Source organism: Apostichopus japonicus, chromosome 16 (genome assembly GCF_037975245.1).
Source record: "Apostichopus japonicus isolate 1M-3 chromosome 16, ASM3797524v1, whole genome shotgun sequence".
NCBI lineage: Eukaryota > Metazoa > Echinodermata > Holothuroidea > Aspidochirotida > Stichopodidae > Apostichopus > Apostichopus japonicus.
The window spans coordinates 9,819,805-9,846,778 of NC_092576.1; the positions used below are offsets into that span (position 1 = coordinate 9,819,805).

Genomic DNA, 26,974 nt, shown 5'->3' on the forward strand with positions numbered 1-26,974 from the left:
GATTTATAGCACGATCCAGTTTTTACTGTGGTACAAAACTTTTAAGATTTACAGTAGTAACTGTGTTCTCTGTGTGTATCGGGTTCACATGAGCAGAAACAAATGTGGATAGGGACATACTTGAACTGCAGGAACAAAATTGAACACATCTGAACGTTTCCATTTGCTGCATTGAAAACTAAAAGAAAGTTTTTAAAAAATCTATTGCTAATTTCACTATTTGGATCAGCACTCGAACTCTACTCGAAGTTACTAGTCTATATTGATATGATATTAAATGTAATGGATGGCTTAAAGCGGACTTTTAGTCACAATGAGTCACACTGTAAACAAAACAAAAAAAAATTCGGTGTTAGCTATTGTGATTTTCAAATCTGTACATTAACAATAAAATGCATCTCTATAGAATACATCTTAAGGGATAAATTCAAAATAACGTACTTCTCAGTACTAGCCTAAGTTTCAAAATGTTCATTCATTGATTTATATATTGGAATATTTAACAGATTCTGACATTATTTAAATATTTAATTTCTTATTTATTATGTCTAATAAGAAAACGTTCATTGAATTAACTAACTTCGATAAAGCATTTTAATAACTTCCAAAACATTCCATTATCAGTACATGATACCAGACGGAATACTTTAATCCAAAATCAATTTCATTATGCTACACCCTGAATCAGGAACATTTGAACATTTTCAAAATTCTTCCGAAATGGAAGAATTGCTGAATGTCACTTCATAGCCTTCATTGTCTACATTACAACAATCCTCTGTCTCTAATTATGATTCGAAATAATTGTCAGGTTTTACAAATAATGATGGAGTAATAACCATGTTCATAACATACCATCGTTGATCATATCTGTTTGATCATATATAGGCGGGAGCTCTCTTGAGATCAATGCTAATGGCAGAGGACGTATGTTTCCTTGTGCCCTTTGATCCCTATTTAAAAAGAATATTAAATTACTTTTATATGTAATAAATAATAAGATATATATATGTAATAAATAACTAATCGCAAAACTTGAAGAAAAAAAAACGCAGTATAGTTTAGGATTAGAAACTTCCGTCGGAATTTCTATGATAATACCGTTTAGAGGTTTTACATATGTTCATTAAAATATTAAATTGTAGGTAAAAAAATAACAACCTGAAACATTCACAAGCAATTTGAATAAAGACATTGAAACCTAAGCAAAAACAATTGTTATCGTTGTAAATTATCAGTACTGTCTTTGTATGTAAGTTGTTAATTACCTGAGAGTCATTAGCCAAATGAAAGAAAAGAAAGTACTACTTTTTGTTCTAGTATGATTCGTACGTCTCTCCCATTGAATTAGTTTTAAAGGGAGTGAAGACTCGCGCACAAAAACAAACGTCTGATGCCGGTAAACTGACGTATTTTCGAATGAGGTGTAACGGAGGTATTAGACACCATCATCGATCCCAGAAAATACACACACAGCTTGCTACCGTCGGTAATTAGGCACTAGTGTACAGTCAATACATGAAGCTACGGTCAATACCCACAACACAGTGTACAAAGCAGCGACGGACATCTCGGGTTCAGATAAATGATAGCAAGGTATCAAGTTTCATTAGTTTCTGCATTTTGTAGCGACAAGGGGGGAAAAAACTTCACTTGCAAGCAACGGAGGGTTAATTTCTTTTCACAGGGCGGCACGCGGTTTTTGGGCGAGTCTCCAATGCCTTTAAGTATATGTAATGAATGATATCTACGTCAGTGGGTTCTAGATTGGAGTTCATGTCCTATAAGCAATAGATCTGTTCAGAATTAATGAAGATATATAAACTTCGAAAAGAAACTTACGTCGGTGAGGTCATTGTCCTGTGTCCTGTTTTGAAAGAAATTTAATTGACATGTTTTTGCTATTTCTGGCATTATTTCAAAAATTCATACAGTTTAAAATCAATACGGTTATTGCTTCAATTATGATGTCATAATAACTTATTTTAAGATCATAACACTTAACAGAACCCTTTCATTGAACGCCTTACGAGTACCCGATGAAATCGTCTTCCGATAGATAACTGTATATTATTAAGTAATAATAATAATAATATATAAGTAATTATTACGCGAAGATGGGCTAAGCGTCCTATCAATATTATTCGAATTCTTGCTTTGTGTAGAATTGAACTGTATTTTATAACATTATCAAATGACGTCAATTTAAGTGCCCGACCGGATACTTACATACAAGTATTATATGAATCGTACATAACATTCTGTATATTTTTTCTTTAAATTCAGAAAGTTTTAAATAGACAACATTTCCATTTCAAAAAGTAAAAGGTATTCTTTTATATAACTCACCACGTAACTCATTCCACAAAATGGCAAATGTTATCGGACTGAAAATCAGTAAGATTGCTATGACTAATGAAACTCCAATTATCATTTGAAGTGAGTTGTCATCGGGGCGTGTTGTTTTTGTAGCTATAGGCAGAGGAAAGAAAATTCTTTGTGTAATTTAAATATCTAAATCTATGATTCTTCGTTTTGTTTGGTTACGTTAAAGTGAATATGTGTATTTTAACTCAACGAATTATAACTTATCCCCAATATATATACTTATATAAATTCTGTATACTATTCTGTATATATATATATATATATATATAGTAATATCAATATATATATATATATAGTAATATCAATATATATATATATACATACATATATATAGCCTATATATATATATATACAGCCTATATACATATATATAGGCTATATATTTATATGTATATATATATCAATATATATTTATATATATATATATATCGTTGTATATATATATATATATATATATATATATATAAGATACGGTAGGTACTTTACTCCATCAGCTATTCGATGACACATAATTATCTGTTTGTCTAAGTTATAATAACATTATGAATTCAAATAACAACGTTTCTCTTATCTTTCCTTTTCTATATAAGTCGACATTTCATTATGTTCCCTTGACTTTAAATTGTTGATTAAATATTCCCCATCAGAACATAAAAATATGTAAACAAACTTCCTAGTGAGGAAGTCATAGCTACTGTTTCACTTTCACAATAACCAAAAAAAATGTCAAACCTGTTCTTCTGCTAACAAACACATATTTTACCGACATCTTAACTAAGGAAGCACACATAAAAAAAACTTCAGATTTTAACAACAGTTTTGTTTTTTAATAATGTATCCCGACCAGTCAATTTAATTTTTTTTAAACTTATTGAATATTTTTTACAATATTGATTATTTCTTACCAGAGGTAAAATTCTTGACACTAGATGGGGTTGTTGTTGTTGGTGGTGGTGCTGATTCTCAAAATAAAATAAGAGATTTATTTATGTGAAAACAATCATGTCATAGAGAGTTTTATATAGGTAATTACCTCCAACAGTAAAGCTTTAAAAGACAATTGTGATGTTCAGACAGGATACCTACAAATATGTCATTAATATAAATTCTTAATTTTATACCGGTTGTTAAAATCATCCTTATCTGGGATTCTTCAATGGCTGAATAGTGATGTTCCAAATTATTAGATACAATGAAAATCACATTCTTGTAACATACATCATCAGCATCATCTGGATATATCTAACGTTTTGTAATAGTTTATCATTTCTGAAAAGCAGAATGATTGGCATTATAATGGCAATCTAGAGTAAACTAAGGGGGTTTTTCTTTCACTATAATACGCTCACCTATCCTTACAACACATTACGCATTAGCCAGGAAGCGTTAATTCATGGTACATTAAATACTTAAGCGAATACATGTTTCGTGCAATATAATTTCATTTCCTGGTCAGTTTTATATTAACTTTTCATGTTTATCAAACCAACCTTTGATTTCCAAAGTTTTGTTGGCCCAAGTCTTTATATTTGGACCCTCCTGCCAGGCTGAACAGCTAGCATTATATCTGCCAATATACAGCTTGAGTATACTAAAGCATCTTAACTTAGCTCTGCGTATATAGTATACAATGTAGAGCCAATATTTGATCAATAAAAATAAATAACTTATATTTCTTACCATGACGTTCATGGAAAATGAATATTTGATTTGGTTAATCGTTGGTATCAGGCAGACTGCGGGCATGCTTTTGACCAGTATTAATGTAATTATGATTGCATTTTTTTTGTTATCATTATTGTCAATGTAATGATAATATTACAATAATTTGTATTTCTATTTGTATTGAGGAGTACATAAAATAGTACCTACCACCCTAATTCTTACTCTAGTGATATGCTACAAGTAGGTTGAAGTAACTATAATACAAGAAATGTAGAAATATTCAAAACACACCGATCTATACACAAACATATAGGGGAATAGTTCTGAGGATACTGCTTCAGTGATGGTGTATCTAGGAAATATTCTTACCATACGACATGATGAAAATTGATGTATTCCATTGTATTTGTCCGTCTTCAAACCCGGCAGAGCAGGTTAAAGTATCACTGCTTTTTCCTACTCTATACTCGATAACTGATGTAGAATTAAACAGCTGACTTCCAGTGGTAAATGAATTCCAAGTTGTAATATTCCTGTCCTCAATTATGGATGAATCCCACGTCAGATTTACCCTGGGTTTCGAATTCAATGCATGGCAAGTAATACTAAAAAATTTGTTTTCTTCCAGCCAAATTGCATCGCTAATGTAATTTCCATCTTTTGATAACGACATCACTGGAGGCACTGAATGGATAAAAAAAAATTATCAGAGATGCAGAATAGTTTAAAATGTATTGATTACATGCGCCAAACATTTCATCAAATATTTTAAGTAAAAAACGAATACTTTTGAATTTCACTGTCATTAAATACCAAATATGACGTTGTTATGACCTTTTTTTTGGGGGGGGGGGAGTTGGAAAGTGATACTCATTTACTGCTCTGCCCTTGATCTTTCTTTTTTATATGTATTGCAAAGTTATCATTATTTCTTTGTCACGTGCCTCACGGAAAACGTGATATGTTAAATTCAAATGAAAGCAAATATATGTTTTCTCAAACACTTAAGTCACACTTCTTGAACAGTTCGCGTTAAACATATTCTTATTTTATAATCGAAATGGTAACACTTGACGGTTTCAGTGACCACCAAAAAAGGCTAACAATTCCTGAAAGGTCCCTTATCTTAGCTCTGCGTATATAGTATACAATGTAGAGCTAATATTTGATCTATAAAATAAATAACTTATAATTCTAAGCATGACATTCCTTGACTATGAATATTTGATTTGGTTAATCGTTGGTATCAGGCAGACTGCGGGCATGCTTTTGACCAGTATCACTGTAACTATGATTGCATATTATTGTCATCAGTATTATTAATGTAATGATAATATTACAATAATTTGTATTTCTATTTGTATTTGTGGAGTACATACAATAGTACCTACAACCCAAATTCTTACTCTAGTGATATGCTACACGTAGGTTGAAGTAACTATAATACAAGAAGTGTAGAAATATTCAAAAACACACCGATCTATCACACAAACATATAGGGGAATAGTTCTGAGGATACTGCTTCAGTGATGATGTATCTAGGAAATATTCTTACCATACGACATGATGAAAATTGATGTATTCCATTGAGGGTGTTCGTCTTCAAACCTAGCAGAGCAGGTTAAAGTATCATTGCTGTTTCCTACTCTATACTCGATAACTGATGTAGAATTAAACAGCTGACTTTCATTGGTAGATTTATTCCAAGTTGTCGTATTCATTTCCTCAATTATGGATGAAATCCACGTCAGGTGTACTTTGGGTTTCGAATTCAATGCATTGCAAGTAATATTAAATTTTTCGTTTTCTTCCAGCCAAATTTCATCGCTAATGTCATTTCCATCTTTTGATAACGACATCACTGGAGACACTGAAGGATAAAATATTTATCAAAGATGCAGAATGGTTTAAAATGTTTTAACTACATGCGCCAAACATTTCATCAAATATTTTAAGTAAAAATCGAATACTTTTGTTTTTCACTGTCATTGAATACCAAATATGACGTTGTTATGACCTGTTTTTTTTTGGGGAGGGGGGGGGAGGTTGGGAAGTTATACTCATTTACGGCTCTGACCTTGATATTTCTTTTTTTATATATGTTTTGGAAAGTTAACATTATTTCTTTGTCACGTGCCTCACGGAAAACGTGACAAAATGTTAAATTCAAATGAAAGCAAATATATATTTTTTTCTCCAACACCTAAGATACACTTTTTGAACAGTTTGCATCAATCATACTGTTATTTTGTAATTACCTTCGTTTAATTTTACAAATTGAAAACGTTTTAGATCTATAAAACATAATTCGGCGCCAAGTACGATATCCTCATTATAATAATACACTATATTCAATTCTGTTTGTTATTCAGGTCTGTTAATTGTAATATGCAAGCATGGGAACTTGTATGGTCCGATAAACTACAAAATACATATTTCAAAAATCAATATACAATTTATATCGGCAGGGTATGTTCAGGAGTTTCCGAACATTTACGTTATTCTGTTGTCCCAACGATAATTGCGTTAACGAAATGCCAAAGAAAGACGCCGATAGCCGAAACGTGGTTTATCCACAATGCTTAAGAAGGGTTTTATAGGTCACTCGGGTCCAAGGGTAACGGGAAACGCCCCTAATGTTTCGTTTTTTGTATTGCGGTTTACGACATGACTCGGTATGTTTCGACATCTTAAAATATACATTTTTCGACATATTTTGTGTGTTATTCGACATAGTCAATACGTCAAAATTCGACCACCCGGAAGCTACCATCATAAATGATAGATTCTAGGTTAAAGGTGATATTAGTATTTTATTAGAAGTAATTTAGCCAGTTGTTAATCATATTTAAATCTTGAATGTACATTCAATTCACATTCAATTTAGTTTGTCGTTTAATTTTGACAGAAAACTAAACCAATGAAACCAATATGTTATATACAGTTTGAGAGTAGCATCACTTGAATGATCAAATGGAAGAATTCAAAATGAAATGATCAGCTTAATGTTATTGCATTTATTTTAATTATTAAGTTGATTTTGTCAATAAGATGAGCAGGTTTTTTTTTTTTAAGAGAATCTATATATTGTGTTCATTTGTATTTAGCAGGAAGCATAACACAAATAGTATCATGTTCTGAATTTAAGATACATTAACTATTTTTGCTAACGTTTTAAATATTTCAATTAAATTTTCATGAAAAGGACACCAATATGAAATGTTGATCCTGAATAAAACATATATAATAAACGTGATTTTCATATTTGACCTTCAGCAATGTCAAGTTTAGTTTCCTTTTAATAACTATCAGTATCATATTTATCATTTTAAGTTTCAAAAACATAACAAACATCATACAATTTATAATTCAAATTCCATGGTGCTCACAGAAACCGTCAAGTGTTACCATTTCGATTTACAAAATAACAACATGTTTAACGCGAACTGTTCAAGAAGTGTGACTTAGGTGTTTGAGAAAAAATATATTTGCTTTCATTTGAATTTAACATATCACGTTTTCCGTGAGGCACGTGACAAAGAAATAATGATAACTTTGCAATACATATAAAAAAAAAAAATATCAAGGGCAGAGCCGTAAATGAGTATCACTTTCCAACCCCCCCCCCCAAAAAAAAGGTCATAACAACGTCATATTTGGTATTTAATGACAGTGAAATTTAAAAGTATTCGTTTTACTTAAAATATTTGATGAAATGTTTGGCGCATGTTATTAATACATTTTAAACTATTCTGCATCTCTGATAATTATTTTTATCCATTCAGTGTCTCCAGAGATGTCGTTATCAAAAGATGGAAATGAAATTAGCGATGAAATTTGGCTGGAAGAAAACGAAATTTTTAATATTACTTGCCATGCATTGAAATCGAAACCCGAAGTACACCTGACGTGGAATTCATCCTCAATTGGGGAAAGGATTACAACAACTTGGAATTCATCTACCACTGAAAGTCAGCTGTTTAATTCGACATCAACTATAGAGTATATAGTAGGAAACAGCAATGATACTTTAATATGCTCTGCCGGGTTTGAAGACGCAGAATTACAATGGAATACATCAGTTTTCATCAGGTCGTATGGTAAGGATATTTCCTAGATACACCATCACTGAAGCAGTATTCTAATAACCATTCCCCTATATGTTTGTGTATAGATCGGTGTGTTTTGAATATTTCTACATTTCTTGTATTAGTTACTTCTTTCTACTTGTAGCATATCACTAGAGTAAGAATTTGGGTGGTAGGTACTATTTTATGTACTCCACAAATACAAGTACAAATTATTGTAATATTATCATTACATTAACAATAACGATAACAATAATATGCAATCATAGTTACAGTGATACTGGTCAAAAGCATGCCCGCAGTCTGCCTGATATCAACGATTAACCAAATCAAATATTCATTGTCAATGAATGCCATGGTTAGAATTATAAGTTATTTATTTTTTATTGATCCAGTATTGTCTCTACATTGTATACTAAATACGCAGAGCTAAGATTAGATGCCTTAGACCTTTCATGAATTGTTAGGGCCTTTTTTGTGGGGGGGGGGGGGAGCAGTTATAGTGCTGTCGTAGAACCCTTTAATTTATTCATTTCTTTCGTCTTTCACTTCAGTAAACGCGACAATTAGTCTGAATATTCCGAGAGAAGAAGAAGGTGAAAGAAATGAATACACTGAAGGGGAGGCTTTAATTTTTACATGTCAAGCTTTGTCAGCACGACCAGCTGTTAAACTGAACTTAACCATTTCGAGAATATATCCAGAAGGGACACACAAGCCGAATTGCACATACGAAAATAATTCTACATATGCTAATTGTACACTGTCTATTGGCAGTTATAATGCTAGCTGTTCAGCCCGGCAGGAAGGTCCAAATATAACAACTTGGGACAACAAAACTTTTGAAATCAAAGGTTGGTTTGATAGACATGAAAAGTAAATATAAAACTGACCAGGTAATGAAATTATATTGCACGAAACATGTATTCGCTTAAGTATTTAATGTACCATGAATTAACGCTTCCCTGCTAATGCATAATGTGTTGTAAGGATAGGGGGAGAGTATTATAGTGAAAGAAAAACCCCCTTAGTTTACTCTAGTTTGCCATTATAATGTCAACCATTCTGCTTTGCAGAAATGATAAACTATATCAAAAACGTTAGATATTTCCTGTGATGCTAATGATGTATGTTACAAGAATGTGATTTTCATTGTACTTAATAATTTTGAACATCACTATTCAGCCATTGAAGAATCCCAGAAAAGGATGATTTTAACAACCGGTATAAAATTAAGAATTTATACTAATGACATATTTGTAGGTATCCTATTCTTCACATCACAATTGTCTTTTAAAGCTTTACTGTTGGAGGTAGTTACCTTTATAAAACTCTCTATGACATGATTTTTTTCACATAAATAAATCTCTTATTTTATTTTGAGGATCAACAAAAACTCAAACTAATGACACGACTTCAGAATCTGATGCTCCTGGTAAGAAATAATCAATATTGTTTAATTTAATCAATAAATTAAAAAAAATTAAATTGACAGGTCGGGATACATTATTTAAAAACAAAACTGCTGTTAAAATCTGAAGTTTTTTGTGTGTGTTTCCTTAGTTAAGATGTCGGTATACTATGTGTTTGTTAGCAGAAAAACAGGTTTGATTTTTTGGGTTACTGTGAAAGTGAAATAGTAGCTATGACTTCCTCACTAGGAAGTTTGTTTACATATTTTTATGTTCTTATGGAAAATATTTGTTTAACAATGTCGACTTATATATTAAAAGGAAAGATAAGAGAAACTTTGTAATTGAATTCATCATGTTAACATTTAATATAACTTAGACAAACAGAGAATTCTGTGTATAATATATATATATATATATATATTTATATATATATAAATGTATATATATATATATATATTTATATACATATATATGTATATATATGTAAATATATATATTTATTTATAATATATATATATATAAATATATATATTATATTTTATATTATATATATATTACTATATATATTCGGGATAAGTTATAATTCCTTGAGATAAAATTCACATATTCACTTTAACGTAACCAAACAAAAAGACGAATCATAGATTTAGATAATTAAATTACACATTGAAAGAATTTTCTTTCCTCTGTCTATAGCTGAAACAACCACAGAACCCGATGACAACTCACCTCAAATGATAATTGGACTTTCATTAGTCATAGCAATCTTACTGATTTTCAGTACAATAACATTTGCCATTTTGTGGAAGAAGTTATTTGGTGAGTTATATTAAGAATACCTTTTACTTTTTGAAATGGAAATGTTGTCTATATAAAGTTTTCTTAATTTAAAGAGAAATTATACATAAATGTTATGTACGATTCGTACTGTACATCGTAATACAACTAGTATAATCAGATGTTTTTCATATATTACTCGTATGTAAGTATCCGGTCTGGCTCTTAAATTGACGTCATTTGATAATGATATAAAATACAGTTCAATTCTACACAAAGCAAGAATTCGATTAATATTGATAAGACGCTTAGCCCATGTTCGCGTAATAATTACTTATATATTATTATTATTACTTAATAATATACAGTTAGCTATCGGAAGACGATTTAATCGGGTACTCGTAAGGCGTTCAATAAAAGGGTCCTGTTAGGTGTTATGATCTTAAAATAAGTTATTATGACATCATAATTGAGGTAATAACCGTATTGATTTTAAACTGTATGATTTTTTAAAATAATGCCAGAAATAGGAAAAACTTGTGACTTAAATTTCTTTCAAAACAGGACACAGGACAATGACATTACCGACGTAAGTTCTTTTTCGAAGTTTATATATCTTCATTAATTCTGAACAGATCTCTTACTTATAGGACATGAACTCCAATCTAGAACCCACTGACGTAGATATCATTTATTACATACTTAAAGGCATTGAAGACTCGCCCAAAACCGCGTGCGGCCATATGAAAAAGTTAACTTTCTGTTTGCTTGCAAGTGAAGTTTTTTTCTTGTCGCTACAACATGCAGGCAGTTATGAAACTTGAGACTTGATAAAGTAGCACTTCCTTTTGGCTAATGACTCTCAGGTAATTAGCAACTTACATACAAAGACAGAACTGATAATTTCCAATGATAACAATTGTTTTCGCTTAGGTTTCAATGTCTTTATTCAAATTGCTTGTGAATGTTTCAGGTTTTTCAGGTTGTTCATTTTTTTGAACCTAAATTTAATATTTTTATAAACATATGTAAAACTTGTATGTAGAACATTCATCCTCTAAACGGTATTGACATAGAAATTCCGACGGAAGTTTCTAATCCTAAAATATACTCCTTTTTTTCCCTTCAGTTTTGCGATTTGTTATTTATTACATATATATATATCTTATTATTTATTACATATAAAAGTAATTCAATATTCTTTTTAAATAGGGATCAAAGGGCACAAGGAAACATACGTCCTCTGCCATTAGCATTGATCTCAAGAGAGCTCCCGCCTATATATGATCAAACAGATATGATCAACGATGGTATGTTATGAACATGGGTTATTACTCCATCATTATTTGTCAAACCTGACAATTATTTCGAATCATAATTACAGACAGAGGAATGATGTAATGTAGACAATGAAGGCTATGAAGTGACATTCAGCAATTCTTCCATTTCGAAAGAATTTTGAAAATGTTCAAATGTTCCTGATTCAGGATGTAGCACAATGGAATTGATTTTGGATTAAAAGTATTCCATCTGGTATCATGTACTAATAATGGAACGTTATGGAACTTATTAAATGATTTATCAAAGTTAGTTAATTCAATGAACGTTTTCTTATTAGACATTATAAATAAGAAATTAAATATTTGAATAATGTCAGAATCTGGTAAATATTCCATTTAATGCTTACAACTATGTTACAAATGTTTACAACGACTTAATCAAAGTCCATTCACTCTGGCTTTTTCCAATAAAAATTGTAGACGTAGCGGAACAAAGCATAGATGATACCGTCATCGGCTTGAATTCTGAAGATGTCCAACTAAACTTCCAGCTTCCAGGGGCAGGTACCATGAAGTACTGGGTAGCAACCTACTCGTCTGAAGGGGATAAAGTTACGAAAATTATTGCAAAGTCTGTCTCTGGTGTGTATATTTAATCGACTTTGATTGATTTATTAATTTCTCATGTGTTTCAGTAGCAGAAAATTGATATTTTTATAATAAGTTTTACAAATGTTATAAGTATACCGAGTGCTATGTTATTACTTCATCGACAAAACCACAGGAGTAAATATATATATTATGTCAATGAAACGCAAGTTATCACAGCCAGTTTTGATCAAACACAGAGTGACAAAGATATCCAAGAAACATTGATGCATTTAACTGTCTGTATACGGGATGTCATATAAACGGTTTCTTGTTATAGTTATGTTTTAGTAGCAGTGCCACTTTCTATAGATGTAAAGAAGAAATGTCTTTAGATTTTCATTCTCAATTTTCTCTTACTTTGATAACATCTAATCAGGTGTGTCTTCAATTTGTTTATGTTTTTTCCCCGATGTAGAGAATGCCCGGATGAAGGAGATCCTTAATTTCCGTGCATTAGCAAAGAATGCGACAATTATGCCCAGACATCAAAACATTGTGGATGTATTAGGAGTGTCACTTGAAGATGGTGAGTGGCATACTATCGGCTATTAGTTGATATTTTAACTCGTACCACGTGTAAAGCCTGCTTTTATACCACAAATACATGCAGTTTTGTGTGAGCATTTAGGCCTCTCATTCTTCAAGTGCTTTTATTAACTAATAATATTTTAATAAGTTTAATAACAAACAAGTATTAGACACTAGTTTTAATAAGACACAAGTATTAGAAACTAGTTTTAATAAGACACAAATATTAGAAACTAGTTTTGATAAGATAAAAATATGAGAAACTAGTTTTAATAAGACATATATATTGAAAACTAGTTTTAATAAGACACAAATATTAGAAACTAGTTTTGATAAGATAAAAATATGAGAAACTAGTTTTAATAAGACATATATATTTAAAACTAGTTTTAATAACACACAAATATTAGAAACTAGTTTGATAAGATAAAACTATTAGAAACTAGTTTTGATAAGATAAACATATTAGAAACTAGTTTAAATCAGACCTTTCTGTTTATGGGTGATTGATATATGTTTTTAGTGTTAACTTTTATTATTCAATCATTGATATTCTTTTTTATATTCAGTGCCGTACTTTATCTATCAAGAATATATTGAATATGGAACCCTGAAAGATTTTTTAATGAGAAATTACCAGGAATCGTCTGGTGGTTCGAGCAAACAGGACACCCCAGACCAAGAGAAAACATTACATTTGACAATGTTTGCAGCTGATATTTGTGAAGGAATGTTGTTTCTGAAAAAGCAAAATGTAAGTTCTCTCTTTCACGTTAATACTTAATATAGTTATTGTTAAGTGATGGTCACAACAAGGCGTATGTTTAGATCCGTACGACAGACAGGATCCCTAGAACGCCGACCGTTATTGGTGGCATAGTTAGTACGGCACATTTATTCATTCCTTCAAAACGTTCAAATGCAAAAAAATGGCTTTGTCCTTTTGAAATTAATATTATTAGCATTATTACGGATATCATATGCTGAGTAACTAAGACTTGAATCAATGTATTTGTTTTATTGTGTGGTGAAACATCTTATGTTACCGGTTATCAAGTGCTTTGTTATAGAAGTTGTTAACTTTTAGTACTAATATGGTCACTGATTGTAAATAATTCGTATCTCTTGTTTGGATGCATTTTCTTCCAAACACAATTCAGTGTCACCACCCAGGACTAGCTGCGAGAAAGGTATTACTTAGTCCCAGTGGGAGATGTAAGTTGTACGACTTCTGGCCAGTTGATATAGCCCAAGATAGAGTGAAACAGATTTTAGATAAGGTTAGTAACTTCTTGCCTTCGCTATTTGGCTACCAAGATAAAAAAAAGAGGAGAGGAAATGCTAAATAGTAATATATGAAAGTCTTACTTTAACTTTGGTTTTTGTGCTGTTTATGAAAGGTTTGCACCTTTCTTCATTATGCAGTTTAGGTAACATGTTTGTGACATTACATTGTCTGTTACATAAAAGTGTAAATTAATATAACTTTGTCAGGTGACCTATCATGTTTATAAAAACAGATAATTTCCCAATATGTAGAAACAAAGTCACATAGTAAGGATATTCAATAACTTTTGTAAAATATGAACCATCATTTGCCTTTCTTATACTAATTTCGGTCGGTCTACAAAATAGAGACGTCAAAATGGACCAAAAATGTAGTCGCCTCTGTATATAATATGCGATATTTGATGGAAAAGTTATCTCACAACTTTACTTATTATATTTCATAATGATTCCTCTCATTAATAATGTTTACAGAAAGTACCACCCCTAGCGTGGCTAGCTCCAGAAACCGTCTTCCTCGGACACTTTATGGAAAAATCAGACATCTGGAATTTCGGTGTTGTTCTATGGGAAATTTACTCCCTTGGTATGGCTCATAATAACCATTTTGGATCGATACTTTGCAAAGTTCGATAATGTATATATAAATTGTTGTAACGTTTCTACAATTACTATAGAAGCAAATGTTCATCAAGGGCATTCGTAAAGTTTGTATTTTTGATTTCTTTGAAACTAAAAGCAGTAGTAGTTGTTAACAGATATAGTTTATACCAAATACAGGCTCAAATGGTGTAAATACCACTAATTATAGTGTTATCAGTCTTTTAGCATAAGCAGTAGCTGTATGAAGTTATGTATCAGTCAATGATCCCCTATTGGATTCTTATAAATAATGTTATTATTTGGAGCTCCGTTTAGTCTCGTTCAAATTCATATCACTTTATCGTTTGCATAAAAGGGTTACATGAAACTCATTTGTGATTATTAGACACTTCCTTTTAAGCATGATTACGTTGTGTTACTCCCCTTCCAGGAGAGATACCATTTGGTGGGCTAACCTGCGCTGAAATAGAAAGTAAATTAAGAAACAAGGAATCCTTAGATCAACCACTCACCTGTCCAGGAGGAATGTAAGTTTAAAACTTGTTAATTAGAGCACAATTTGTTGCTTCTCATACCGACATGAAAAATACCACATATACATTCATTCAGCATCGAGATATAAGAACTGTTATACTGTCTGACCTTTAAATCAATTATAAATGTTCAAATGAAAAGTCTTGAATATTTCTTTCATCTTGGTTTTTTTCGCAGTTTAGTTTTGTTTAATCATTGTCTCTAGAGACTAGCTGATCATATAAGTAAAACAAAGTACTCTTTTTTAACAGATCTAGATCTGATTACGGCATTTAAAAGAAACTTTGTCATCCATTTATTTTGTCTGGCAAGTTTAAACAGACGTGTTGTTTATTTGTAAAGCATATTTGCCCATTTTCTTTCCATTTGTAGTTTTGGTCATATGCTAGCTACCTGGAACTCTGCCATAGACGAGAGGCCGACTTTTGAACACCTTAACGTAACATTAAGCTCGTTTCTATATGATATGAGAGAGGTATGTTTTTGAATTTCAATAAATATTTGAAATTAAATATGAAAACCGATTAGTTTACATGAATGACCTTATTCAATATATAACATTATTAAATCATTTGTATACAAATACTAACTCAAGGAATTCATTTATTTTATAAATTTTAAACATTGTTTGATGAATATATCTCTTGTTTCCTTCTGTTTACAAGTGTGAAAACTTCACAAGAGGAATTTTGTTTCTTACAAAACCTTTTATCTCTTTTAACATATAGTCATTGAATAACGAAAATGATAATTCCGAAGAACCAAATTATTTCAGGCTGGATAAAGACTCTTCTTCATCGGATGATTATATTGAACACATTATTTGAGGCTTTTCTTGATTCTCTGGACGTTTTTTCTTGGACCTGACGAAGAGTGTTTCTTCTTGTTGGATGTTAAGATGTGAATATAACTGTGATATTTTGACCGTTTCGCTTTGGTTGGGGAACGACGAACATACATCTTACTTTTGTGGACAACACTTTGAAATGAAATCTACTGGATTAACTTAACATGTAAAGGAAATATGATGAGGATGTCCATCTTCCGAGCTACAGATACGAAGTTTCTTTGTTCCTGGATTATATACACAACTCTTGGAGCAGCGTCTACACTACAAAGATTAGATGCAAATATATAAGTAGTAATTTAATTAAAAAATAATCAACAAAAATAAAGTGAAATTAAATGAAATATTGAGAAAGAATGTGAATGGACATTGACATCGTTTGTAAAGCTTGGTTATCGTTTAGTGTTTGATCAGCCTATAAAATGATCCTAATATTGTGTATTATGGTATAATTTGAAGGAAAAACAAATAGTGAAAAAAAAAGAATTATTTGTAATAATGATCTCAAACGCTATCACAAGAGTGAATTTAAGGTTTGAAATCGATTTTTCGTTGATAACAGGGTTATAGTATGTTTAAGTATATCTTTAGTACATTAATTCCTACAAGGAAACATACTTTGCAGATATAACATTTTTTTACGTTATGGGAAAATGATGGCTTAAACAATCGTCAGAGGCTAATATGGACTTAATTTCAGTTTCGCTAATTCCATAGTTTCAAGAGGGTATTAATGCATTAATAAAAATCATTTGTACAGCGCATTAATTAATAGGTCTTAGACTTGCATAATGTTTGCTTTAAAAAGAAAAGAAAACTATTGATTTGACAAAGAAGTAGAATATTGAATACATATAGTTATCATTTAAGTTTCTTTAATAAGTTTTATTCGGTTTAGTTCTTTGTGGTATGACATCTGTTAAACTGAGTAGGCAGAATTCTGTCTTGATCTGCAATATTCTTTTGTGCGCCATTTTCTACACTAGCTTCATCTACTTTGCTAACAGCTTGTACAAAAAAGTTTCACTTTTACATCATTCAGGAAGATCACGTAGTTATCACATGAAATCTATTTCCTCTTCGGATAGCTTCATTTAACTGCAAAAGAATAAAAATGCAGGAAAAAAATATTCAAAAAAAAAAAAGAAATTAAGAAGGCATGCAGCCATCGTTTATTCTTAGTTAAAACAGCACATTGTGATCGAAAATTGATTCGCACATTTTTTTTGTATGATACATTAGTGAATAAAATAAATCATCCTACTAATTATCCACAAAATAACTGAACGTGTAGTAATAATTGTCAATACAAAGCTAATTAATTATCAGAAAAAAATAATAAGACATTTTTGAGTGTATAATTTGAAAAGTTGAGTACAAGTTCGTGGTCAAGTATTTTATCAAGTGTATGTACTATATTGTAGAATTGTTTAGCTTGACGCCTTTGTAAAACCTGTTATATCCATATGTGACCAAGTCAGGCACAGGATTTGCCATCAGGCTAAACCTATCCCTTACTTTAATTACATTTGACCATGTAAGATGCTCTGCGCATGAGTTGTTGATGATGATTATAGAATTGTTTAGATTGGCACCTTTTGTAAAACCTTTTATATCCATATGTGACCAAGTCAGGCATAGGGTTTGACATCAGGCTAAACCTATCCCTTACTTTACTTACATTTGACCATGTAAGATGCTCTGCGCATGAGTTGTTGATGATGATTATAGAATTGTTTAGATTGGCACCTTTTGTAAAACCTTTTATATCCATATGTGACCAAGTCAGGCACAGGGTTTGACATCAGGCTAAACCTATCCCTTACTTTAATGATATTTTACCATGTAAGATGCTCTGCGCATGAGTTGTTTATGATGATTCTGGAATTGTTTAGATTGACGCCTTTGTTAAACCATTTATATGCATATGTGATCAAGTCAGACACAGGGTCTGCCATCAGGCTAAAGCTATCCTTTACTTTAATTATATTTTAACATGTAAGATGCTCTGCGCATGAGTTTTTGATATTTTAAGCGATATGTAATAAACAAAGTTTCATTTTTCAGATGTTTTGAATTATGTTCTTTTGCCGAAACGAATGTGGAGAACAGAGTCATAGAATGCTATAATTGAGGAATATTTTTCTTACAGAAACCTTACAGTTTTATGTGGTATAATGTGCAAGAATGTTTAGAAATATCCTTTTTAGTGGCTTGCCCTATACGAAAATCATATTTTTTTCGGGATGTTTCAATAAAAGTTACTTTGCAGTATTCTTTTCAGGAACTGAAAACCTACATTTTAGAGGCATGCAATTAATTTTAACCATAGCAATGTACCATCGGTAGGTATATAACTGAAGTATTGAGTTCCGTATAAATAATGGAATTCGATTATTTTTCATATAAGTTCTTCATTGCAGATGAGTTTTCTCTCTTAAATGAGAAAAGTTTTCTTCTATTAGTTCTTTGTGGTATGACATCTGTTAAAATGAGTAGGCAGAATTCTTTCTTGATCTGCAATATTCTTTTGTGCGACATTTTCTACACTAGCTTCATCTACTTTGCTAACAGTGCAGAGTCAACTAGCTCTAGGTAGGGAGTCAACTAGAGAAGGACAAAGACAGAAAAGTGTGGAGAACAGAGGTGGAAAATAGCTACGTTAAGAGGGGTGACAGAGGAGGAACAAGGGGAGATGTTGTTTTTATTGTACCGTAATCATTAAGAGGAGTAAATAATTGTAACAATCACTTGGTTACCAACTTGTGTATTGTGGTTTTTATTTTTATAATTTTGCATTTGGTTATCTAACGTGATAACCTTGTATGCTACATGTGATCAAATCACATGCAATAAAAAATCTCTTCCAAAAATGTATTACTCATATTTCTGGGGACTTAATAACACACTTAACTTGTATTGCAACCACGTAACCATTATCTTATGATTTGTAGTATGAAATCAAGTGAAAAGCGATAAAATAATGACACTAAGATTTATTAACACTTCGGTCGAATCATTATTGAGAAAGGTAGCTTCAAACTGGTAGTGTCAGTATGAGCAGTATGAATATTATGTTTCTATCAGATATAAAGGTTTGGAACTGTTTGTACTCTCAGTATGATTGCTTTAAATGATGATATATCCAAGTCTGGTAGTGTCAGTATGAGCAGTATGAATATCATGTTTCTATCAGATATAAAGGTTGGGAACTGTTTGTACTCTTAGTATGAGTGCTTTGAAGGATGATATATCCAATACTGGTAGTGTCAGTACCAGCAGTATGAATATCATGTTTCTATCAGATATAAAGGTTAGGAACTGTTTGTAATCTCAGTATGAGTGCTTTGAAGGATGATTTGAGAGGACAGTATAGAATGGTATATAGATTTAGAATCAGATAGAGGTTTGGAAATGTTTGTACTGTCAGTATAAGTGCTTTGAATCATGGTATGAGAGGACGGTATTGTGTAATATTAACATGAGAATCAGAGAAAGGTTAGGAACTGTTTTCACTGTCAATATGAGTGCTTTGAAGCATTATATCAGAGGACAGTATAGAGTGGTATTACCATTAGATTCAGATAAAGGTTAGGAACAGTTTGTACTGTCAATACGAGTGCTTTGAAGCACGATATGGGAGGACGGTTTAGAGAGGTAACTGTCTGGCAAAGTAGACTGTTCTTTGAATTTTGCAATGTACTACGTCAATGAGGAAGGGTGGATTCATATTAACAGCAACTTTCGTTTCATCTTGTCATAGCGACGATACAAAATATTAGGTGTTTCTGTATATAATGTCTAATAATCAAGATCCAAAGTGCTTCATATATCATATTTTCAGATTTTGAATATGATAGTATCAAGTATTCCTGTTTCACCTTTTTTTCAAAGATATTGAAAGACTGGGAATCAACAAACATATTAATTTTCAAAATGTATTACAGATGCTTCAGAAAGAATACAAAGTTAACAAAACATGTAAATGTAGTTAAATTCTCATTGTCATGATCTTTCGTGAAAATTCTGCAAATATATATCTTTGTTCATCTTGCGTCAGTAAATTCTTTATTGGAATTGTACCTTCAGTTAAGCTTCTTCAAACTTTATATTGATACTTGATACGACAAACCACCCCACCTACTATAACTGTTAACCTAGTCACAACCTGCATCACTATGTGCTTACTACTGAAACTGTCGTTGGACAACTCCATGGTGGCGTCTGGTCTTCTCAAGTGTTCCGACGACGAAACTTCATCTCAATAACTGCATTTTACATTTGCTTGGTACATCGTTTCACAACCAATTTCCGCCGCATATTTCCTCAAGTTCAAGCTGATGGCTTACAAACACTCATATGCGTTCTTAACTGACTGCTCATCGCCAGAATAGACAATTATTGTGTCACATAAATGAAATCTTCTTGCTTCTTTCACATTTGTAATTTTATTTAATTGTAATTGAATTTAAGTTTATTAAATGTATTCTTGGTCATATTTGCAGGTAACATCTCGGCTGATTAGAGTTGCAGCTGATCTGTTCAGTTACCTAATCTGTCATGGTGAATTATGATACTGTCAGATTACATGGTAATCTATCCACCTCGAGTCGATGTGTGAAATGCTGAACGGCCATCTTGTTTAAGAGCTTCATGGAGACAGAAAATCTCATTCTATGATTTCCATGCATTTACAGACCTTTTGGATACCTCGAAAGGTGTAAACATAAGAGCGCTGGATTCTTACAGTGAACATTTTCGTTATTCAGGCTGTCCAATTATCATGTTCAAGTCTAATTTTGTGGAATCCATGCATTATATCATTTAGTTTTCTGTAAATGTCTGTAAGAACGAGGAAAGGGTGTTTATTTCCATCTACCAGTTTCGAACATTCTTCTCAATAAAGCCATTAATATCATCTGAAAGAACAAACAATTACAATTTTAAGTCAGTTGCTATAACTGCAGATTATAAATAGTTAGTCACTAATCAGGTGTTAATAACCGATGTTAATCAGGTGCTGGATATGACAACTGCTAGTTATCTGGTCAGCCATCTTTGGTAAATGAACAAAAACTTAGTAAACACCTTTCCTTCTGTGCATTCGATATACTTTCTAGGTGTTCCTAGAATACTGATTCAAGAATAGTTTGAAGCCCTTGGCTGTACATTTAAGATTCTCTTTGTAACTTACCAAGATTAACTTTGGTCAACTTTGCACTCGGAAGTTTTAGATGTCAGATGAAGTTATGGAGTCATCATTTTTGCCTCCATTAAAAAGACATATCTGTGATGAATATGAATAAATAAAATAACAATGTTACTATGACAATGTATAGTAGACATATAAATCTTCGTGAAACCTTCAATGAACTATTCAGGGCATACATATAACTTCAATTCCTGTAAAGAGAAACAGATAGAGAGAGAGAGCGCGCGAAAGTCTCTAAGATGCTTAATTCAATAAAAGTGAGCCTGTGACGCCACACAGTACATGTTGGTTACTGATACATATTCATTTCGCTGTGATGTATCATCACCCAATTTGACACACTTTTCTAATGCTATTACCACTCTTTGCTGTTCTCATATATGATGCTGCGATGCATTCGTACTTACAGTGTTAACAGTTCCTAAACCTTCACATGATAAAAACAGGATATTCATGCTGTTCAGATTGACATTAAAATTGCTTTGAAGTATGATATGAAAGTAGAGTTTTATAAAGCCCCACAAGGGTGACGTCATCGTGTAATAAGTCTACAGTCTGCTTCACGATTTCTCCTGTTCCGTGTTCTTTTACTGTTATAAACTTGCAACATGACAGAAGTAAGCCATTGCGCAATCTCAATGTGAGAATAAGGTTAATACTTCAGACAATCACTGACTTCTTTCACAAATGTAAACTGGGTCATCAATCTTCTGTCTGTTGAGAAGGACGTTAGGAAACTAGAACTAGTGTTATAATCGAAGTTTAATTATTCCTATGTTAGCTTTGTGTTAGCTATTTCATCGACACTGAGCGGCGATGACAAGTTTAACATTTGATAGTAAGCCACGGCTGTACTTTGCCACCTCCCTAGCTCATTTTGTCTAAATTGTAAGGACGAGAGCAAGCGATCATTAAAACTAGGAAATGAAACATGATTCCCTGTTAACATTATTGAAGAGGTTTCACCAGCTGGAGCTATAAATGATTCTTGTCATGGACAAAGGTCATGGACAGGTCAATTACGTATCGTTCGTTGTGTGTGCCAGTGAACCGAAAGGACAACAGGAAACGGTGTGTTATACAATATAGATCAGATTGTTTGTGAATTTGCCAATATGTTTCGTAGATTGTCATTTAATAAGGGCAGATAACTGACAGATAACATAGCAATTGTCTAGGAGAGAAATATACTCCACACTGCTTAGTGTACAACTTGATAATGTATGTCTCAAACACGAGATGGATGTTTGATTATATGTCCTTTAGTTCTCTAGTGGCTGAACCATTCCTTACTCCAGGATGTTGATCACATGGGGCGGTTTGTTGCTGGCTCGTAGCCAGACCGGGCACTGTCCCACCCCATCCCACCCCACCCCACATCCCACCTTCATGCCCCTTCATACCCCCAACCGCCTTCAACGAGTGCAAAAGTCTTCGATCATCATGTGTACGAAAGCTATACAAGTTAACACTAAATGAGTATTGTGCCTCACTTTATATAGTTAGTGGGCGTCCAAAACAGGATACATAGCTACGAGCCTTGTCACATACATTAAATGGATACAATATATTGCACAAGAATACCAATCGGCATTTTAAATACATGGGAAACATATACAAATGGTGGCAACGAGAGGTTTTAAGCAACACAAATTCATGATAACATAGGAATTGTATCAATGATCATACAAGAATCTTTCGTGAACGTAAAGTCTACTTCATACAAAACTTCAACGTTGCTAAAAATCCCCCAACGGTTCGAAAATGGACGTAATTTTCGGCACCTATATAAATGCAGGTGTGACGTCATCGGGAATGATAAAATAGATGGAACTTTACTAAGATAAATGTTTATGATTGCAGGTAAAAGTCACTGGCTCTAAAGTTAACTTACAAAGTACAGATAAAAATGCAGCGAAAAAAATCTAATAAGCATGAAAAATATGAATTAGCATGGGTAATAGATTGTAAGAAAAATGTTAATATCGAAATTAAATTAAGATTACCTTTTAATATTTAAAAGATGCTAATATTTCTAGAAGAAAGTCGAATTCGGATGAAGGGTCGAATTATCCCAACATTACCCTGGTCTGTTCAATGTTTGATTATGCGATGGATTTTGCTTTAACTCTGGTTATTATCATACTTCATTTGTTTTAATAGGAAAGAAACAGGGTTCCTGTCAACAAAGTTAGTTACCTATACGCAATACTCGAAATCACTCTAGGGGTGATGAACTAGGCAAGAGCTTTGTACACATCATAGATCAAATTATTGACAAGAGATGACTGATTCGGAGCATCGCAATAATACTGATAGGTTACACTAACACGTGAATCTCTTGACAGTTGGAAACAGCTAAATAAAGATAAAATAAAATAAAATAAATATTATAAAATACAACAGAAGATAAGTCCTGTGCTCTAACATAATAATCTTAGTTCTTGGCTACCTGAATATCCCTTCCCACGCTGGGGGTAGAATTTAGAAGCGAAAGCATCTTGTTTAATGTTTTATCCGGTTGTACTAAAAACTTTCACATTTGTTAATAACATTTTCCGATTTCCCGATTTTCAGTTTCTTTTTATATTCTAGATCTCTTCGTTAGATTGAGAAATATTGAAGTATAGTAAAAATTTAACATCCGTTTCAAACTAATTGAAAGTTATATACAAAACTAACTTGGTTTTGTTACTGCGTTTCCGCTATCTTCGTTTCAAAAACGAAAACGATATTTTTAGTTTCATTTTACTTTCAACGACTGCAGCTCCCTGCGATATATAACGCAAGTAAAGAAATGAATACATTCAGCATAAGAACTACTTATTATCTTGTTAATTTTTTGAGCTAATTTTCTTCAATTTTAATTCTTACGTTTGGGAAGAAACTAGGGAGAGACATGCAGATGATTATATAAGGTACGTCTTATCGAATGCCATTTGCGACAGCTGTTATCAATTTAAAATAAAGAACGATTTACATTCGACATCATAAACTACTTTTGTAGCCTACTCAAATAATTTTAGCCACGTTACACAGAAACCAAATTAAGTATGTCCTTGTCACTTATCGTGTTTTATGATCAAGTTAAGCACAACGATTTCGTAACATTCCACACATATGATATGTGGTTGAAAACATTTTAAGTTGCCTAGCTTATGACCCATGAAACATCCCCTTCCCAACTTTTCTAAGGAATAAGAAAATTAATATCAGAATGATTTTGTCTGAAGTATTTACACAAAAGGAAGAACGGCTGAATATTTCACCAGAACAAGGAACGCATTTTACAGAACGAAATACAACTATAAAACATATTTAGTTTTGTTCGGAAACTACTTTCAAATGATCACAAACCGTAAATTTCCAAGAAATATTGTGAAGTTGTCCTCGAGTTATTACACACATACGTTCCTTCATACGAATAATCGACATGTTTGAACCACAAAGCATGATTCTCGGTGATAATGACACCTTTTGTGAAGCGATAATCGACCACATTTTTGCGAAATGATTTCATTTTCGTAAAGCCAAACAATATTGAGCGATGAATTCTCTACACCATTACATTTCATAGTCACTGAATCGTTGATGGTACCTTTGATCAATTCTACAGATTGTGACGCCATTATGTGTCGTTGTAAGAAGATGAAGCAAGGTAACATAGCAGAGATGAGCGACCACATGTTGATTGAGATTTTCGCCTTCTTCATCGTGCTTGTTATTCATTTCTTCTTTTCAAAGAAGCTGAAATTTGTAGACAATGTTAAAATGTTCTGTCAATAAAAGTCGACCTCTACAGAGAAGAAAATGATCATTTCGCGAACTTCAGTCACATTTTTAATCAATCTGATAAACGAAGATGAACACTAAATGAACACTAATTGAAGTATGCACAGTTGTGCACAACGAGACGCCTACATTGAGCTGCTAAAATATAGCATATTTTGTAATGTAGGTTGTACTAGGCGTAGCCCGTTAGTTGTCAGTAACAGTGTTCATGAATAGCGTGTACTTTCCTTCCTGAGTTATTCAAACTAAATATAGATTGTTAAGTTATTGAAGAGAATGAAAATATTCCTGCACAAAAGTAAACACTTCACTCTAATATGAGACTGACAGAATGATAAAAATTGAAACAAAAGGGGCAATTAGAGAAGGAATGATCTATCCGATTCATTCTATTTGCATAACATAAGCAAAATAGAAACTTAAAGTAATTACTTACTGCTGAGTTGACAGTATGCTGAGAGTTCTGCATCACAGACAACTCAATTTAATCTGTTATTGGAATACTATCAGTATTGATTGGCTAAAATTGTTTTCAAATGTTTAACAAAGAGCGAAGCTTTTATAAAATAAAGGGAATTGGAAAGTAGCGGAAGCTTGTAATGACAGCTAGGAAGTCATTGAAACCTTAAAAGGGAAGTTTTGTTTTGTAGGATACCTCAACAACTAGAGGGCGCCATTGACCAAAACAAAAGTGGAAAAGATTTGCAGTAATTGAACAACTGACTTGTTATCTAAAACATGTTAAGTTGCCACATTACTTGTCATTTTGCCTGGTCATGACTCAGGGATACGCTGAATTTATTTAATTTAAATTCATTCATTTTGATTCTCACGTCATGCATTTATTTTTTTACAATAATCAGCTGATAAGTAGAAAGTGATAAAAGAGACATGATGTGAAGGAAGTAGAACAATTAACTGTAGTGGGCTTCACGAAGTGCTCTATTTCCCATAATTTAAGTAATTAGTTAGAGAAAATATTACAGTACGTAATAGCAATATAAACAAACACACCAAGAGAAAAACACCCCACCACACCCCACTCCACCCCACTCCACCCCACTCCACCCCTTTGTACTCTATCCCAAGACACAATTATGCCCAACCGACAACTAGCCTTCCAGGTAGCATACGCCCATTAAAAGCCCCGTTGACTTACACACTAAATCACAAAAGTAATGTGGTCTCTAAGTCTAGATAGAAGTTTTCACTAGCTAAACGCTACCCATCACCGGATAGCTGACAAATTGGCCTTTCTTGGCACCATCAATTTTTTGTATCATGACTGAGTAGATTTTTTGCTATCCGAGCCGGAAGTTTTCGTCACTTGTAAGCAAACCTCTTCACTCAGTGGTAAACAAATTTCCTACGCTGCTCCTGGGAGGCCTAAAGGGGTTTAAAATTGCCTCAATTGACCCAATTTTCTCACCACATGTACTTCCATTCATGCTCTTTAACATGAAATCCACAAAAAATAGATCATGATTGATAACAGGTCACAAAGATGTTCTCCTGATGCTTTTTGGCACTTTTCCTGAAGGAGAACAATCGAGTGGATTGATATAGACTCTAATAGGAGTATGCCACCTTAACCATGCACCATCATTCCCATCACAACTGAATACCTGTTTCCATACAATAAGAGAGTGCCGGGTTTCTTATACACAGTCTTAAAGAAAGTATGCAGACAAATGGTCAGTATTAATAAGTACTGAGGTATGATTTACTCAAGTCATATCTCAACGATCTTACACTAGGTCTGTCAATTAATGTCTTGGTTAAGGAATTCCAAAAATAAATGGCACGAAATCGAAGGCTCAACGGAGAGAAAGATGTGCGGTTTGCCGTATGTATATGAGATGATGAGGATAGTTGTAAAGAAGTTTTAGAAGGTGTTTGGTAGCAAA

The 26,974-nt window shown here is 32.5% G+C and overlaps 2 protein-coding genes across 4 annotated transcripts; one reads left to right on the plus strand and one right to left on the minus strand.

Annotated features, from left to right (window-relative positions):
• Positions 1-25,588, minus strand: LOC139982563 (uncharacterized). Of its 3 annotated transcripts, XM_071995464.1 has the most exons (8): positions 25,504-25,588; positions 24,874-25,022; positions 5,609-5,923; positions 4,423-4,737; positions 3,294-3,350; positions 2,350-2,472; positions 1,843-1,867; positions 1-953 (listed from the first exon to the last, which is right to left on the minus strand). In XM_071995464.1, the coding sequence occupies exons 2-8, from the start codon at positions 24,986-24,988 to the stop codon at positions 845-847; spliced, it is 1,059 nt and encodes a 352-aa protein (XP_071851565.1). In that variant the 5' UTR covers positions 24,989-25,022; positions 25,504-25,588; the 3' UTR covers positions 1-844. The 3 variants fall into 3 exon arrangements, 2 of the variants coding, with proteins under 2 accessions (XP_071851565.1, XP_071851567.1); XM_071995466.1 differs by lacking the exons at positions 5,609-5,923; positions 25,504-25,588 and having other exon boundaries at positions 24,874-25,488; XR_011798201.1 differs by lacking the exons at positions 1-953; positions 1,843-1,867; positions 2,350-2,472; ... (2 more) ...; positions 5,609-5,923; positions 25,504-25,588 and adding exons at positions 18,083-20,982; positions 21,258-21,350 and having other exon boundaries at positions 24,874-25,488.
• On the plus strand, positions 7,834-17,712 carry LOC139982562 (uncharacterized). The gene is made up of 14 exons (XM_071995463.1): positions 7,834-8,153; positions 8,696-8,995; positions 9,526-9,576; positions 10,253-10,375; positions 10,898-10,922; positions 11,546-11,643; positions 12,094-12,255; positions 12,680-12,790; positions 13,362-13,546; positions 13,953-14,072; positions 14,554-14,665; positions 15,113-15,209; positions 15,589-15,691; positions 15,945-17,712. Exons 1-14 carry the CDS (start codon positions 7,850-7,852, stop codon positions 16,041-16,043), a joined length of 1,890 nt encoding a protein of 629 aa, XP_071851564.1. The 5' UTR covers positions 7,834-7,849; the 3' UTR covers positions 16,044-17,712.
• Positions 25,589-26,974: the final 1,386 nt, after the last annotated feature.